The 19,027-nt window shown below is 38.1% G+C and overlaps 1 protein-coding gene across 1 annotated transcript in view; it reads left to right on the forward strand.

Moving 5' to 3' along the window:
* Positions 1–2,161: 2,161 nt before the first annotated feature.
* The window catches only part of LOC124139122 (Golgi integral membrane protein 4-like), a 91,721-nt gene continuing 74,855 nt past the window's right edge, over positions 2,162–19,027 (forward strand). Inside the window, exons 1-3 of the mRNA XM_048394200.1 lie at positions 2,162–2,439; positions 5,191–5,232; positions 17,226–17,275. Of these exons, the coding sequence (XP_048250157.1) occupies positions 2,268–2,439; positions 5,191–5,232; positions 17,226–17,275 (264 nt within the window). The 5' untranslated portion in view covers positions 2,162–2,267. The remainder of the gene's footprint in view (positions 2,440–5,190; positions 5,233–17,225; positions 17,276–19,027) is intronic.

Below are 19,027 nucleotides of genomic sequence, written 5' to 3' on the forward strand. Positions count from 1 at the left end.
ACTCACTCACTCACTCAGTTGCACTGGATAAAGAGCGAGTCCAGTACTGGTGATGTCACCATGTTTCAGTCATGACAGAACAGTGTGAATGGATTTGATGTCAATCTTAAACCTTGTGTCAGTCAAACTGGACTCAAAATGAAGGAATGGTAGAAGTGGGTCCAGTGTATTTATAATTATAGATTTATATATCAATTTTACAAAGTCTAGGTTAGTTTCTAAATTATAAGGCATACGGTAATTCATAAGCATTTAAGGGGCACTGATCTAAAGCAATTCCCCTGGACTGGTTGTTGCCTTTGTTATTGAGGGTACTCGGATGATAGGGCAGAAATCAAGACAAGTTCGCGACCTGTGCGGCGCCATTCGTAAGCGCATTTGTCCCTTTTATTGATAGTATAAAGGCATATGGTCACATTGGTCAACAAAAGGAAATACAGTTATCTTTGTGGGTAGCATCGGTAATGGTGACGAAGTTTTGAGAAGTCACTTGCTTGGTAATTGTACAATTTTGTTTACACTATTTTGACTTGCAACACAAGTAAATATTTCACCTGAGCATTGCTAATTTTATCGTGCGTATATTTTGACAGTCAAAATGTGTAAACGTTTCACTTAGGCAATTTATTAAATGCCTAAATGTAAAGTTATTTACAAATTGACTGAAAAATATGCCCATCTGTATTATTATGATAATGAATTCAAAACATTTTTATGTTTTAACATCATCGCCAAGTGAAAATGTTAGGATTAAAACTACATTTCTATATTGTTGGGCTTCTAATCCAATAGCGTAATTAATAATCAATCTATTGTGACGTTTTTAAGCCCTTTTGAACATCTTAATCATTTTTAGTTAATCTGTTAAATAAATGGACAGATTTTTTAGTCAATATGTAAAATAACTGAAATATTTAGACATTTTATAAATGGCCTGAGTGAATCACATTTTACACATTGAATGTAACATATACACGCTTGCAAAGGAAAAGACTTGTGAAAACAACGTCTATCGCGCATCAAACCAAGACATAGAGGAACAAGAATGATTCTGTTCAATCAGAGACCATATAATCTATTATATGGTCTCTGGTTCAATGCTACAGCAAATGAATGAAAAAATGCAAATATCATAATAACAACCTACCAAAATTTTATGTATAATTTTAGGCAGCTAGAGGAATAATTAACATGCAATACTTTACTTTATTGTCATAATGTTTGACGCACCAATTTGTGGTCGAACCTGTCGAACCTGTTGACCGTAAACCAATACTCAAAGGCGCGGCCGCGCAAATTACTCCCCTTTGGTGTGGGCATAGTAGTTACCTCCCTTAGAGACAGCGTCAACTGACGATTATCTGTACTTATTCGATATATACGGATACATACCATACGTATGCAATTATTTATTTTATGTTTCCCTTTAATGTATTCTATTTTTTAAGTTGTCACTGAGAAATAAATGTTTGATTTGCGATAGAAATGCATCAGAAGTCGATTACACAGCCCGACACGTCGCCATGTCCATGAAAATAGAGAGTATGTGCTTAAAAACTACTGCAAGAAATGTTTCAGTCTTCAGCTGATTCGAACAATGTCGTTCGAAAATAAGTTTGGAGGAACGTAATTTTTTTACATCACATGCTTTGTTGAAAAATTAAAGTTAATGATGGACTGTTGACCGAATGAACTAAATTCTATACTTTAATAAATACCCAGAATATGGTTGAATCGAGAAACTCACACCTCTCCATAATATTGCAGAAAAAAAGTATAAGCGATAATTCTGTGTTTCGATTTTCACTTGTCTTGGTTCCGTTATTTTTAGCGGACAGTGAAAAAAACATTCTTTGTATCTTTCAGTTCTTAAAAAGAACCATTCAACATGTTATGCACATATTCTGTGAAATTATCATCTTTCGGTAGAAGTAAAAACCTGTCTTTAATAACTAGCTAGTCATCATAAAATATCACAACAAACCTAAGATAATATTTATTCATCGCATAAGCTGTAGTTACATTAATAATTTACATGGAGAGTAAATGATTTATCTTCCCCAGTGCACACATGAAACCACAAATTTCAGCAACCTGCGCCTAATACGCTTCGACCCATCGTCACGGTCGAACACGCACCTGTCGTCTATCATACGTCATCAGGAAAATAGTATAAAACTATCCGTGTCAATTTGGAGGAGAACTCAAAACGTGTGAGGTGGCAACCCAAGTCTACTAATTCAAGCGAAGTTTAAATTGCAAAGACAATGAACAAGCGAGGAGGGCCACCGGTTAAGCTTATTGTCATTGCTGCTACGTTATTAGGTTGTGTTTATTTGTTATATTTATACAATTCTTCGCAAGGCCGCTTACGCGAGGCAGAAGCTTCTGCAGAGAGATACCGACGGTCTGATGAATCTAAAGTTGCTCAATTGCAAGGTAAGCTTGTTCATTAATCATAAATTGCCTATGATTGTCTCCATCTGCATAATCACAGCAGATGAACAGCGTATGATTTTCATGACTCATCCGAGCTGTACACAACAGACAACAGAACTGTTTACACGTTAATAATTAATAGTGAATAAACAGTTGTCAGTTCCTTGTTGTGTTAAGGAATGTATATTTTCATATAATCGTTGTTGATGTGATGAAGATTACTTATTTGCATGTCACATTTTTTTCACTATTAGTTTGCACAATACTTTTGTCATTCCATGAAGTGCGATTATTATCCTGCACAATCTACAATGTGTTTTGTTTTCAGAGTTGCTAAAGTGTTAATTTGACCCCAAAATGTAATTAATAGGACTTAGATTTTTGAAGGATTGATGAATGTGTGACACAAAAAAGGGTGCGGTGGTTGAAGGATTCGCTTATAATGCCAAAGGCCCAGGTTCGATTCCCCACATGGGTACAATATGTGAAGCCCGTTTCAGGTGTGTCCCTGCCATGATATTGCTGGAATATTGCGAAAAGCGGTGTAAAACCCAACTCATTCCCTCACAAAAAGATGAAAAGGCTGTCAGTTTTTCTAAGCTTGCACAATCAGTGATTATGTCCTAAGAGTAAGACTTCTTTATGCAATTGATTCAGAGGTTTAACCAGTGTGACTTGTAAATGGGATTACATCAGTGATAACGTGACGCCATCACTTAAATGCACAGCGTCAACAATAAAATTGGATTAAGATTGAAGCATAAGGCATTTGACATGTTTGAGGGAAATACTACAGGTCCCATAAAAGATGTAAAACATTTCTCCAGTCTAAAGACTTGTTTGACGATCGTGTTTGATAGATGTTGTTGATAACAAGCTGTAGAAATACCCGAATTGCTACTGTTATGCAATAGGGGCCATGGATAGACCTGTCATTCACTGTGCAGAATCTTGTCCTTTGGGCATGCCAGATACCAATGATTGTGGGTCTGAATCCCGGTTCTTACCAATGTTTCTAGGTTTGTCTGCACCATTTCTGTGCTCTTGGTTTAAACTATACCAAAGTGATAAATGTCTGAGACCTGCATCACTTCAGGCTGTCCTCCGAGATTACTCTGACATGCTGTGACATAATAACTGGAATACTGTTCAAAGTGGCATTTAACCCAATTCACTCTCTCACTGTTATGCAAACTTGACCTCCAATGCTTGGGGTGCAATGATACACTTACCTCAATATTACATTTGATGGTAAACGGGACGATTGTCAGTTCAAGCAAATTTGAGAGGTGACATCATCAAAGCTGCCGACTTGGCAGTGCACATGGTGCACACTTGTGACCTGTCAATGCTGGGTTCATGGGAAGCACTGTACATCTATCAGCACCGTCCATCATCATTCAGAATGTTTATGCCCGTGTCATGATGATCATGAAAATGAAAGTTGTTAAGGATTGAAGTTGTATTTGTTGAAGTTCATCAGCTGATGAAGATATTGCCTCGTGTGCAAATTCCATGATGCTGTGGACCAGTAGTTTGCCTGGTCCTACTGGAAGATGGATGCCACAGGAATATTACTGACCGACGCCATGGGCATTCCTGGTTGGAATAGGTCACAAGCAACCTATGCTGGTCGTAGTGACCAAATGGATCAGATGGTCAGGCTGGGTGACTTGATTGGTTACCATGGTTACATGTCATCATACCACAACTCACAATATCGATCACAGGATTGTCTGGCTCAGAATTCACAGGCTGCTGTTATGTAGCTTGTAGTTGTACCATCAGAACCACCTGGCCCCGTGGTGATATATTGTTGATGACATTTGGACTGTGCACACAATCCTTGACTTTTATATGTTTGAATAAAGATAAACATTCAATCAACTTCAGTGTACATGGTGTATGCATGATCAGATCATTTTGTAAGTGTAGCTAAATAATTTTTGTGAGAATTCCGATGAAACAGTTCCCAATCGGACATTTTGTACCGTAAAGTGGCTACATGGGGAGGGTTGGGTACCCAGGTAGTAAATTTGGACTCGTCCCAGCCCAAGATCTGCATCACTTTGGGCTCACTTCCCAACTCATAGGGTCTTAGTTGTAACCTTCTTGCTAAATGTCTAAGATTTAGGGAATGCTTAAATTAAAATACCGTGGCAGAAAACTTCAAAGAGACGAGTGCCCCTCTAAATTCACACTCGGGCCTCATGAAGCGATTGTAGCACAACGACTGTCATAACCCCAATACCTCAACAAAGACTCACAATATTTGTAGCCCTGAAACGAGCATGTTCAGAAGTGATTATTAGGAAAGTTTTCACTGTTCTGAACATTGTTAATCACACTTTTGCCAAGACACTCATGAAAATGCCTGACTGTCGCCATGAGAAAAAGACAGTTGGTCTCAAAAGATTGAGGGGAATGCTTGTGTCATGTTCACCAGGATCAAGCCTATTGCTCTATGCAGATACCTTGATCGCTGTACATGCAGTATAAGATGTAGTTTCTGCCTGGTGCCCAACATCAAGGGATAATACAATTACTAGGGTGTCCATGTTAAAATGCAGCATGCACTATAAAACTGGCTAGCACAAAAAACTGGCTCAAGTCACACGCACACAGACACACAACATTAAGCCCCATCTCACCTCACCTCTTAAGATATTTCCTGTAGTGAATATTTACAGGTGTATTATAAGAAAATATGTTGCCGATTCAAGACATGTACAGAACTAAATGTGCTTTCAGTTTTGTCAGAGCAGAAGTCTCGGGTTGAGACATCATTAAAAGGTGAGACCTGGCCGTGGGCATTCTCTGGTTATTGTGCAAATTGAGCAGCCTGCCACTGGGACTGCTTCGAGGGACTTAATGAAATGTGCTTGTTTTATGGTCTTCACTCAAGTTTAGTTGAACTTCATTACTTAAATTTGATTTCTTTCCTCAACATGATGCTACTTCATGCCACAGACAGATAATTTTTCAGAGTTCCTTATTTTGGTTTATTTTAATTTTATGATTGATGTTGGTTGATAGATACAGTTAATAACAAAACAAACTGTTACATTGCAGCAGTAGAAACCAACAGTTTTCGTCCACTAGTCCTTATGAAGATAACATATAGCAAAACCCTTAAAAAGGGCCAATTTCTACTAGGCCTTGTGATACCTGAACTATTGCTGCATTGTCGTGAACAAGTCTTTTCTGAAATATTTCAGGGCTCCAGATAAAGGCTGTATCAGCATATGTACGGATGAAAATATAAATGATATGGTGGGGGAAAATTTAGAAAACGTATCAGATACGCATCACAGCAAACATGTATGGTCTAACATTCATTAGAAGATGTATTTCCCCAAAATTATTTCCCGCACATTATAACCGTCATAAGCGTTTTGATGTTTTTTTCCCCCAATGCAAAGACATTACCATGAGCAAAGATACTAGATTCTCCTCTGAATATCTGAATATCCTAGAGTTGGGCGCGCATTATATAAGAGACGTGTACAAAAAGAAAGTAAGTATTTATTGACCTGTTTACACAAAATAGGAATGCAAGATTAATCCATTAAATCCCATTCAGTACTCTAAGTGTACTCTTTAGTTTTGCAAGTACTCCAAAATTAAAATAAGAAGTACCAATTATCTGGAGCCTTGATCTTATGTTTGTATTGGTAATTGTATATTTGTATTGGTTACCTTATTTATGGAGAAGTCATGGTAATACATGTACACAATTATTATGGTATATCATTATATCCAGTACATTGCATGACCTATATGGGCACTCTGCTTTTATCGTATCTGGCACTTTGAGTTAAGGATGTCATCTGATTGGTATTGGGAGCACGTACATTTTTCTGTGAATGTTATCTTAGATTCTAGATGACTGACTTCAACCGTACAAGTAAAAAAACATTGGCCTCTTCACATTTTATTTTACTTCGCAACTAGGTGCACTACTATCCTGCCACACTCACCTTTACTGCAGAGGATGGGTACAATGTTGTTGTTTTTTCTTTTATTGTTTTTAAAAAGAAGTACCTCTTACATAAAATGTGCTTCTGCCATGTGTCTGCCCAGGAAGCAGAAAGTTCATGACATAAAGTACAACTTATCAATACATATTAGTTTGGCGTTTCTTTTACAGAAAATAATATCCTTCTCACTCACACATTCACTCTAGTAATACAAACATACTGCATATATCAAGTATGCATAAACTATTAAAGCTTATATATCATATTGCAGTGTAGGAAAGTACATGGTCTCAAACAATAAAGACTTAAGTACAAAACAAAAATTAAATTGAAAGCTGCTCCTCAATTTCGAAAATTTGATGATACAGCATCCAAGCACCAGAGAATTTCTGTTGATTACCTGTCTTGAAAGCGATATTGCTGGAATATTACTAAAAGCGGCGTAAAATCAAACTCACTACTGCAGAGGAATATTAGGAATTCACATTCTGTGTCAGTACTTTGTGTGAATAGCATCTAATCTAAGTGTTTACAGTTAAATATAAGTATTGTGAATAGTATTTAACTTTTTAAAGTGTGTTTACCACATAAAACTAAAGCTAATAAAAGATTTACATAATCTGTGTCTTAATGACACTTTGGTTACACCTGCACATGATTGTTTTCATAATCACTGCGCAACTTGAACAAACAAACAAACTCCTCTACAATGTTTCCATAGACATCCACCTCGGTATAGATGGCATGTCAGGACGAGACTGGGATGATTTACTTGTGTCAACACCAGGATGAATGGGAGTTTGAGCAGAATGAACTTGTACACCTCGAGACTGAAGGTCGAAGGTGCACACGAATGTTCAGCTTGTGAAATCCTGTATACTCCTCTAGGGACACCTGTTACAAATTTATCATTTTGAGTTCGCAAGTTACCAAGCGTATTTTCAGTGAAATATTGGTATGTTGGTCTTGAGACCCCCAGTGGAATATGGTGACTCATAATGGAAACATTGTGATGTGACAAGAAAATTATGTTTACCAAGTCGCTGAAGAAAGGCACACCTTGTGCATGTTGTGTTCAGGTCAGTTAGGAATCAGGGATAACAAACTACCCCATGCATTGGGGGTGGGTTATTTATGTCTGTTTAGCTTTTTCAAAAATCTGCATTAATGAGCCATATTAAGTATGTTAAGTTGGTCCATATTTTTAATACCTTGTTTATCTAGCATTTTTCAAGTTAATGGTGGGTATTGCTGGCATATCGATGGAATATTGCTGCAACATAAAACAATCAAAAGATTTACTTAAGAATCGACTAAAAACAGGACTATGTGGTTACAATGGCAGACAAGTTTGAAAATAGGTGAATGCTGTGACCTGAACAGTTTGTACAAAGACATTTCAGGACTTGGAATATTGTAAATCTTTGTAAAACTATGGGGGTGATGATAATTATAGGCTTTATATAACTCTGTGCCTTGTGTGCAGCAAGTTACACACCTTAGAAAGGTTTTTGTTTTTTTATCAGCTTGTTTTACTTCACAAGCCCTAGTGGTATTTGTTCACAAGCTTTCTCGCACAAAACATACATTTCCCCCGTCATGGTCCACCTGTGTCAACTGATGTGGCAACAGTGATGACCCCCATACACTACTACAGACAGACTGAAGGCCTTAGTGTTAGAGGGAGCAAAATCAACACCACATGTTAGGACTTCAGTGATGTGATTTCTATGGTTGAGCCGACATTTCTTTACCAAGTCATTGAAGAAAGACACACCTTGTGTTCAGCTCAGTTAGGAATCAGGGATAACATACCACCCCATGCATTGGGGGTTCGTTATTTAGGTCTGTTTAGCTGTTTAAAAAATGTTGCTAATATCTAGAATCTATGCTATGGACCATATGGAGTTAAAATTGGATGACTGTTTCTGGGTGTCTTTTAACTTTTAACTTTCTTATTTTGCCCTGGGAAAACCCTCTTTGTCCCACGATGTTCAATACTGTTATTTATAACAGTGAAATTTAGGGGGTCCTGCAGTCCTTTAGGTCTCGTCCTATTCTTCTGATAGTAATCCAGGATAAGTTGAACCAACCCACAAAACGTGTTTGAGACAAGTAGGCGGTGCAGAGAATTTGGGCAAACATATCTCGTTTGTTACAGGTAAAATAGGTGTTCGCATGTTGTGCATGTGCAGGTCATGCGGTGAAATTGACTATGCCCCCGTGGACATGTGTTGCTCACAAGACTATTAAGAGATTGGTGTGACAAGTCGATACCAGAATTCTCTAAAAGATGTTTGATAGAAGTTCTTACACAATACATGCCAGATGAGTTAGCTATTGTGTTGTACCTTGCGACAATTCTGGGTTAGAATAGGTTCCCAGCAATCTATGCTTTTTGTAGGAGATTTGATGATTTACAGGACACCTTTGTACAGCTGCAATTCTGCTGACTGCGGCATAATGCATCAGACTATTGTCTTGTGCACACGTGCTTGCGTAGTGTGTGTGTGTGTGCATACGTACATGCGTGCGTGCAGGTTTTTTTTCAAGGTGTCCTCGACATCGTGTCTTTGATATTATGAGTGATGATCCATGCTGTTAGGGTATGATCACATGCAACCAACCAAGTCATCGAGCCTGACCACCCGATCCATTTGGCCACTACGACCAGCATAGGTTGCTTGGGACCTAGTCTAACCCAGAATCGCCACAGGGTGTAACATGTTAACACTGAATATACCTGATAACCAATAAATCTTTCAAAGTAAAAATATTCAGTGTGCTTATGAAAGAGGGAATGTGTGCACCATGATCGTCGCCCATCCATTGATGAAAACTGCTATGCTATGCCTTTGACATATTGCAGCTGGTAACATTACTCTTCATAACACTCCCCCTCAGTGTGAAAACACTGATACATTATACAACAGTTGATCAGGAGACTGACAGCTGTATTACATTGTTGCCATTGATTAAGCTGGCCTGTATGGAGATAATACATGTACTGCCCTGCTGATGTTTTCCTGATCACTATTTAAATGGCTTAAGCATGTGCCTGTGTTAACATAGTGCACACTCTTCCAGCATGGCCCACTGTAGTGTGTGTTCAGTGTTGTCTGGCTGTTAACAGTGTTTTAGGCAGTGATGTGGAATGTTAATGATAATTACAATTGGATCCTGCAGTGCCATGCTTCGAACCATGCAGTATTGGTTTCACTGACATTTGGGCTGGACTTGTGGTTAGCTACCAGTTGCAGTCATCAGATGCATCAACAGCCTTTACAACAGCATTTTGGCAATAACGCTAGCTTGTGTCTTCTTTTTTAAGTGCGACAGGAATGTTGAAGACCTATAGCCCCCATTTGCTTGTCCATTCACAGAAATAGACTTGTCTCCTGAGTTATTTCTGTGATTTTTTTTAACAATGTTTTGCAAACTATTTTACCATGTATGATACTGTCAGTGTGTCATTGTACCTCAACAATGTTGATTATGCTAATGGCTTTTTAAGCCATTTATCACTTAATTGGCCTGACCCTGGCATGCTAATTTACTGTAAAATGGTGTAGTTTGAATATTTAATGTGTAACATTAACAACATTGATTCACTGAATTACAATCTTACCAAGTCAATTAAAAATGGTTTAATGATTTCCAAGATACCTTTTTTGGGGGGGGCTGTTATCAGAAAAGGGTTTCACATGTACCAATGTAGGGAATTAAAACCAAGCCGCGACTATGCTTTTTGTAAGAGGTGACTATATTTGTCGTAAGAGGCGACTAACGGGATCGGGTGGTCAAGCTCGCTGACTTTGTTGATGCATTTCATAGTATCCTAATTTTGTGAATTGATGGTCCTGATATCAATCACTGAATTGTCTGGCACAGACTCGATTATTTACAGACCACCCCCATATAGCTGGACTATGCTGAGTGCAGTGTTAAACAACAGACAAACAAAACCATGACTTGGGGTGACAAGGGAACGCTTTAACCTCAAGGCTACTGCGTCACCCCTCAAAACTATGTAATTTGCAGTCATTGGAAGGATACCTATAATTTTGCTCCAGGATACCTATATGATTGCTCCAGGATAGCTATCATTGGTGTTTGCTCCAGGATACTGATAAGATTACTCAAGGATAGCTATCATTAATGTTTGCTCCAGGATACCTATAAGATTACTCCATGAAAGCTATCACTGATGTTTGCTCCAGGATACTGATAAGGTCACTCCAGGATAGCTATCATTGATGTTTGCTCCAGGATACCTATTAGATTGCTCCAGGATAGCTATCATTGATGTTCCAGGATACCTATTAGATTGCTCCAGGATACCTATTAGATTGCTCCAGGATAACAATAAAATTGCTCCAGGGAATGCTTCATGTCCATGGTGCATGAGTAGACTTGGAACAATGATGTAATACATGATGTAATCTGAATCAGTTTCATGGTCTGAATATTTTATGTCCCAGTGAAGAAGTCTGTCTATGTCCTTGACCATGTTGACTACAGATTAGTTCCTGAAAATATATATTTTGATGGAAACTCCCTTCAAATAGAAAAGGAGCTGCGGGCCTGGTTTCTGTGAGAAGGAAGCTTGTGACCAATGCACATCAGCACTATTTTGTGTGCCACATGTGCTACAGCCTTGCGGTCATCCACCCCCAAAATTGCTTCACAATCAGGCCATCTTCCCGAGGCAAGAGAGTTAACTGACTATAAAAGTCCAGTTTCCACCCTTGCCGAACTAGGCTGGTATTATGGAGTTACATTTTGGCTGGACTTACGAGTCTATGCATAGTCCAATCACAATCGCGCAATAAAACAAAATCCGGTTCGTAAATTTTCGTGCAGATTATGGTCGATTGCAAAATTTGCAAAGCATGTGCAACGCCAGTTCGTTGCCAACAGATATTTTCCAAATCTTTTCATGTTTTTATCAAGATGCTCACATGATTTGATGCACTTCGCGATATAAGACCCGTTTTATCACAATATAGATCTTGATTATCGGCACCGCCATTTTGTTTGAAACAAATGCAAGTGATACGAGAGGGGGAATCTGATTGGTCCATAGGAGAGGCTTAGAAGGGACATTACCCGTAATAACCACTGGTGGTGCTACGATCGAGCCCAGGAATTCCAGCCTTGTTCGGCAAGGGTGGAAACTGGACTTTTAAAGTCAGTTAACTCCCTTGCCTCAGTTAGATTCAATCAGGCAGAGTAGGGATTGCTCACAATTCATGTAGAACTCATTTGACTTACATGGAATTTGCACAGCCTTGTTTCATTGCTTGACTTAAAAGTAGACAAAGGTTGCATTTTGGCCGTATGTATTCATTGGCGATGGAAGAACATTGTGTATGCAAACCCCTCAAGTATTGATGATGATTTTTTTAGGCTTTAATATTGATCTTTATTCATTTAAGTGTTAAAAAAAATGGTAATGTTGCCTTCATGTCCTATAACTTCCAGTTTTCAGTGTCCAATTTCTTTGAAAGACACACTGCGGATATTCCATTGGTCAAGTGAAATAATACAAAAGATATTCCATGTATCAAGTGCATTATCATGTTTCTCTCATCTCGCTACAGCACTCTTGAAAATAACTCCTTTTTCCCCATCACTTGATGAAAGAAACAAGATATTATATACTTTTTATGTAGTTGTCTGCCGGAAAATAATTTCATTACAAATGTGTAAAACCTTGAAACGTAAATTCTCCCTACCTCACATGCAGGGACATTTCACCACCCCTTGTAATTGGGACTTAAAAAGTAGTTCTGTTTTCAGAATCTGATAAATAATTAAAGAAGATACATAAAATATTTGATGTCACTAAAATTCTTTATCATGCATTTGGATATGATTTTGTATTCTTGAAATGTACGAGACCGATGTTGGAACGGAAGAGATATGCTGGTCAAGTAACAAAAATGGCGCTTTCCGAAAAGAAATCTCAATTTATGAGTTGAATGAGAAATTTACAGTAAGTAACGAAACATTTACAAGAGAATAACAAATGGCAAGAAGTGATATTAACTCCTTTTATGTTTGTGTATGGGCTAGAGGTTACACACAACCAAATGTTTTCCCATAGACTTCTATAGTAACGTTTTAATTTTTAAAAATAATTAAGCATTCAACAGCTATTACCTGTACGTATATGCACAGTTTGGCCTTAGAGCAGCAATAAAAACAAAAAAATGACCAGCTTTGCCAGCTCGAGTACAGGAAGCTATACACACCACCCCCATTTCCACACCAAATGTCACCAACTTGTAAATATCTGTGGCCACATTCAGCATAAATCGTCATGTTGAAAAAGACAGTACTAAATATAGAAAAGCATGGTAAGTTTTAATAACTGGATGGATGTACATTTAAAAGACATAAAAATCTTTCACAATATCATTCAATCACAGCTTGCAGATATCTCTCGATCTGCACTGAAAACGGCATAGTCACAACTGGTTCTGATTTAGTGCAGTTGAACCTGAACACTTATCATAAAGGGGAGATAATTTGCAGGGAGGTAATTTTTGTGTTAATGACAATAATTTCATCAAAGTGTTATGTTCACTGCAGTTAAATATCAAGTGTTATCTTCACTGCAATTAATCTATCTGTTTTTTCAACTTCAGAAAACTCAGTCTTTCACACTGATGTATATTATACAATTTCTGGCCATGATGATAATTTACAGTTTCCTTTCCCAGTGACCTTGAATTGATCCCATTTGACATATTTATCAATCAATTGATTGGGATGCATTAGCATGATTCCAGCATTTCCTTAACCTGTGTGTTAATAATAGGATTGTCTGTTGCTGTATCTAACAACGGATCGTTAATCTCATCTCCACATTGATTATTCATATCTTGTGCATGACTGCCTGCCTGATGCTACTGACATGCCTCATATTGTGGACTATGGAGTGGCCCTGATTTTTATGTGTGCCCATGGAGATTCCTGAGTACAATAGATCCCCTGTACCTGGTAATCAGCCTCTGGAAAAACATTTTGAATATTTTAGCCAGAAAAAGCACATTTGCATTATAATTTCATATAATTCTAAAGAACTATATTGATTTTTTGTTTTGCTGAGCTCACCAGACCAAAATGATTTTACTTGACTTAAAACTATAGGTATAATTGAAGACTGTAGTATGCAAGCTTGTCCGAGTTTTTGTAAGGGTTTGACTTTCTCAGGAATTCTTCACATTTAAACATGGTGCTGGTGAGAGTGTATGCACTGTCAGTGGACAAGCTGTCTGAATCAGCCATTACCTTCTCAATGCTATAGGCACCTTGCATGCTGCCCACAACTTGCTCCTGGCCTTCTCTGTATGCATGATGCATGAACCTGGATCTAATCATTTTCATTCTCCTTAGATGTATAGGTACATTTGTGATGTATTATGAATGAATCTGTTCCTCGCAGTGGAGATTCTGACAGTCTCCGCTGTAGTTTTCATCACCAGCTTATCCATTTTATGTTTACATAAATGACTGAAGACAAATATTTTATATTAGGCAAAAGTATAATCGGGAAGTGTTTCTCGGCATCGATGAGTCACTTTATTTTTCCAAAATTCCCATGTCATTTGAAACAGACTGTTGGCCAGCCATCTGACATTATGTAAAAGAGCCACGTACAATACTGCCCAGTTGTGTTTGTTGGTGTTCTTGGTGGGGATAAAAGTAAACAGTGTTCCTCCTTCGTCACTTTTTCAATAAATTAAGAAATAAATTCTGCCTCCCTCTTCACTTTTTAGAAGAATGTGACAGGGAAGCTATATTTTTTTTATAATGCAGCCTTCCATGGTTGTGATATTTTAGTTAAAAACTGATTTTGTTTCATGTCGTCACCATTCGTGTCATCCATCATGTTTTAGAACTCAACGAGAATGAAGACTATTTGGTCACTGTGGGTTGGAAAAGGTCCACAGCACTCTGTTGATTGTGTTAGAGGCAAATACATTGGATTGGGTAGCCAATTTTTAAACTTTTTTTTTGCATGTCATTGTACCCTGCTGCATGGATAATATATCAGCCACTTGTCTGGCTAAGACTTGGATTATTTACAGACCAATATTCCTGGAATATTGTTGATTTTAGTTTGGAGTTAAGCATGGATCGTGCTTGCAGCTTGCGCCACAGGCTTCTGGGATAGTGCTGACTTAGACATGTTCTTGTTGATCATTGATGTATACATTCCAAATGATAAACATGAACACTTGCTGAAAACCCATCATCTGTGCATCCGCTGAAAACCAATCATCTGTGCAACCGCTGTATCTCCAAACCCGCGAAGATCCGGGAAGGATAGGTCTTCAGCAACCCATGCTTGCCTTAAAAGGCGACTATGCTTGTAGTACGAGGCGACTAACGGGATCGGGTGATCAGGCTCGCTGACTTGGTTGATGCATGTCATCTAGGGCTGCAACGATACAGGAAGGTCACGATACGATACGCATCTCGATATTCTGGTCACGATACGATACGTATCTCGATACGCAATGATAAAAAAACCAACAAGACTTAAAGCATGTCAAGAGTGAACCTTTCATGATTTTGGAACAGTCAAAATAATTTTATAATAACAAGACTACTGGAGTTGTTAAGCTTCAAAGTGGAACTTTCCCTCACTTTCCTTCAAAACAATTCAAAGTTCAAACACCAGAAAATAATTAATGTACTTCACCAGTGATACAACTTCAAAGAATTTTGATGCAATGGTCGAAGAAATTGTATCTGAATTATTGTTTTATCAGGAATAATATATTCCAATATTGTGTTACTTTAGTTGCAGCTTTTACTATATATATATATAAGAACCACAAGCGTAGCATTTTGGTACTGGTGATTGCTGTTGCAGGATATTTTTATGTATGGAACAATTTGACCAGTCAACTTAGGGACTTCCCGCGCAACATGTATGTATGCAAAAACGTTATGTTGACATATATTAGCCAAATTGCCACAAATATGAATTTTAAGGAGTCAAAGTATGGCATTTTTAATATATGTATCCATTCTCTAGCAACTGAAGTTCGTTTCAATGCGTCAAAACAAGTAATCTGACCGTGGTTGCTGGTATCTATTCGAACAAGATTTCACCTAACTTAATGAAGACAATATTAAATGAAATTTTGAATAAAATTAATAAAATATATTACAAACACAAGTCCATATATACAATGAACACGTTTTAATAACAAGAAATTATAATATTGGTATTGATTTGCGTACTTTAGTTCAGATTTGCTGACTGGTATTTCAGGTGTTATGTGCTTGCGGTGATCAGCTGATAATGATTTTTGAGATGGGGAAAAACATCTGTCAGTGTAAAATCTGAGCTTATTAAAAATGTAACTATGATTTTGGGAGCCATGCGCGTGCTATAACCAATTTAGCGGTTTATTGAAAGGCACAATAGCGAGAAAACGCTGTACTTGAGATTTGCTTTCCGTATCGTGGCGTATCGATAAATGGGTCCACGTGTATCGTATATGGTATTGTGGGTCAAGTATCACGATGCATCGGATTATCGGTGTATCGTTTCACCCTTAATGTCATCTATCCCAATTGCCTGGGTCAATGCTCATGATGTCAATCACTGGAATGTATGGTCCAGACTCAATTATTTACAGACCGCCGTCATATAGCTGGAATATTGGTGAGTGCGGCGTTAAACAACAAACAAACAAAACAAACTGTATCTCTATACATACCCATACCCATGGTTCTTGCGATCTCATATTACAGGCCTTTGATTTCATTTTGCTAATTTGATTGGCTCTGGGTCTAGCATAACAATCAGAATGTGAGTTACAAACTCAATGTTGAGTTGGCAATATAAAAGACATGGCGGCCAGTCTGATTGATTATGGTTGAATTTTCAAATTTAACATTGAAACACTCATTGACACACAAAAAGAAAGCCCTCAAAAACCTTTTTGATGGAAAGGATGTCTTCATGTCCCTTTTGGACTGGTGGTGGCTTTGGTTTCGTAGTAATACGTGTTAACTCCCTTTCCCTATTGTCCCGGTTTGAGTGGTCAGTAAAATGTTAATGACAATCAAGGGCGGGTAATTTGCAATCGCAAGAACCATGGAGGTTTTTGTTGGTTTACTGAAATGTGAGCCCTGGAGATAATAGTGGTTAAAGCGTTCACTCGTAACGCCGAAGACCCGGGTTAGATTTCCCGACATGTGTACAATGTGTGAAGCCCATATCTGGTGTCCCTCTCCCGTGATATTGCTGGAATATTGCTAAAAGCGGCGGAAAACCATACTCACTCACTCACTCTTGTCCCAATGTGACAATTCCTGGAACATTAAGGTTCCACATGCCAGGATTGTAAAACATGGTAATGAATTTCATGGTGGCATGGCTGGCTGCTGACGCTATCACTGGTCTGTCATCATTGAGGGGCTATGGGTTAGCCTTGTGGTTATTGCATTCATTTGTCATACTTGTCACACCGAAGGCTTGGGTTCGAATTCGAAGTCTGGTGTCCCCTGGTGTGACATTACTGGAATATTGTGAAAAGTGGACTTTGTGAATGTCACATTTCAAGCAAGAAAAAAGCATGGTTAACATATTGCAATTTGAGTGATTACATCAATTTTGAAAAACGTACTCATGATCATATTGGTGAAATATGGAGCTCATGCCTTGTTTGAACATGTTGAATTGTTTATGAAATAATTGCATAACCTTATGTGAAATCATGCTTATTTGAATTTGTTTTTTGTTATGTGGTTAATATCCAACTTCTCTTTTTACAGATTCCATGAAAGAAAAAGAAGTTTTACAAGAAAAGTGTGAAAATGACAGAGTAAGTGTTTTCCTTCTTGAAGTCTTTTGAACCAAATATGAATATAACGTCAAGAAGATGAATAAGTTTCTTTTGGAGAAGGTCTTGTTGTTATATGGATTCAGAATCACTGAAATGCTGTTAGTTGTTTCATACTTCATGTTAATCAATAAGTCCTCATTAAACATGCAGAATATATTTAAGCATCAATGATGGCAACTTTTGTTCACTGGTTGCCATCGTTGACATTTTAAGCTGTTGACTACAAATCCTGGTGAGCTACAATCTCATTCAAACCAGTTCTTAGTTCTCGCTACCGCTAAACAAAGATCTGAGGGCATCCCAGTACGGGTCATGTCAGACCGACCTTGAGCGAACTTTGACAGACCAATGGAATGACCAATCAGAAGTCAGCTTTCTCGTGCTTTACAGCACTAACTTCAAATTGGCGACTACGCTTCGAAACATATTTTGACAAATTCTCGATTTAAAATTTGAAACCTGAACAAAAGAACATTGTGGAATGGCTAATAGATAGTCTAGATTGGATGGATTCAGTCGTTAAACCCGTAACTATTGTTCGGAATACCCCATGTTAAAGTTTTCGAGGTTGCATGATTCCGACTGTCACTGTCATGATCTGGTAAGCGACGCTCTGATTGGTTGGATGAAAGGTCATTCTGACGTGACCCCTAATGGGATGTCCTCAGATCTTTGTTTAGCGGTAGTGAGAACTAAGGTCTGATTTTAATAAGATTGGGTGAGCTAAAGTGCCATTAAGACCTTAAAAATTAAGTTTACCTGGCTGATTTACATCTGATAAAGCTCATATTAGCTGTGATAAAGCTGACTGGCTAATTTGAGATATTGCTGGAATATGGCTGACTGTGTCATGAAACACTCACTCACTCGCTCACTCGCTCACTCTTGCCATCAGGTGATGGTGAACTGGACTGGTGGTTGTGGGTAGCACAATCTGTATATCGACCTACCGCCAAAAGAAATGCGAATACCCTACATGTTTGTTAATATATGAAGAATTACTCACATTCAAGAGATAATAGATTGGTTCGATGCACAAACGCACACACTGTCGTGTTGTGTGAACTGACCATGAACGCATCACATGTGGCGTCACAGATCCGTGACGCAGGATGCACCATTTGTCTCATGCAGGATTAGAGTGTAAATTTGGAAATCATGAGCAGCATATGGTGATAAGGCGACCTTTTTTTTATTACTTGGTTTACGGATACGCCGCTCTTTCAAAGTCCAAATGTTGAAAAAATACAAATACAAATCACTCCTCTTTTTTTTATTGCCACCGATCTTTACTACACGAGTGTAAACCAAAAGGAAGTCCATCAAAGCTTGTCAACGCAAAGCGCAGTTTAATCATTGCCCATATTGTGCACAAGCTGAGCATGCTGAGTGCCAGGGATATCATAAAATGTTCTTGAAAAATTGAGTTATTTTACTTTTGTTACTCCAGAATATTTTTTTTTCATACCTACCTAACTTTTTAGGACAAAAAGCAAGTAAAAAAATCGGAGAGGCCTACCTCACTTTTGAAATCCGTAAACCTAGAACTAAAAAAGTGAATAAAGACACTCTGTGGTAAGACTTAGGTTTGTCATTAAGTGGTACACATTGGAATCATCTCTTCTTAATGCACATACTTTTCAAAATGTGTCTATGATTCATGTTTCTTTTGGTGGTGAGTATATTTAACCCAGTGAGCCCGTGAAGATCTGGGGTAGAACAGGTCTTCAG

The sequence above is a fragment of the Haliotis rufescens genome, unplaced genomic scaffold, assembly GCF_023055435.1.
Source record: "Haliotis rufescens isolate VD_foot unplaced genomic scaffold, xgHalRufe1.0.p SCAF_13, whole genome shotgun sequence".
Taxonomy (NCBI): Eukaryota; Metazoa; Mollusca; class Gastropoda; order Lepetellida; family Haliotidae; genus Haliotis; species Haliotis rufescens.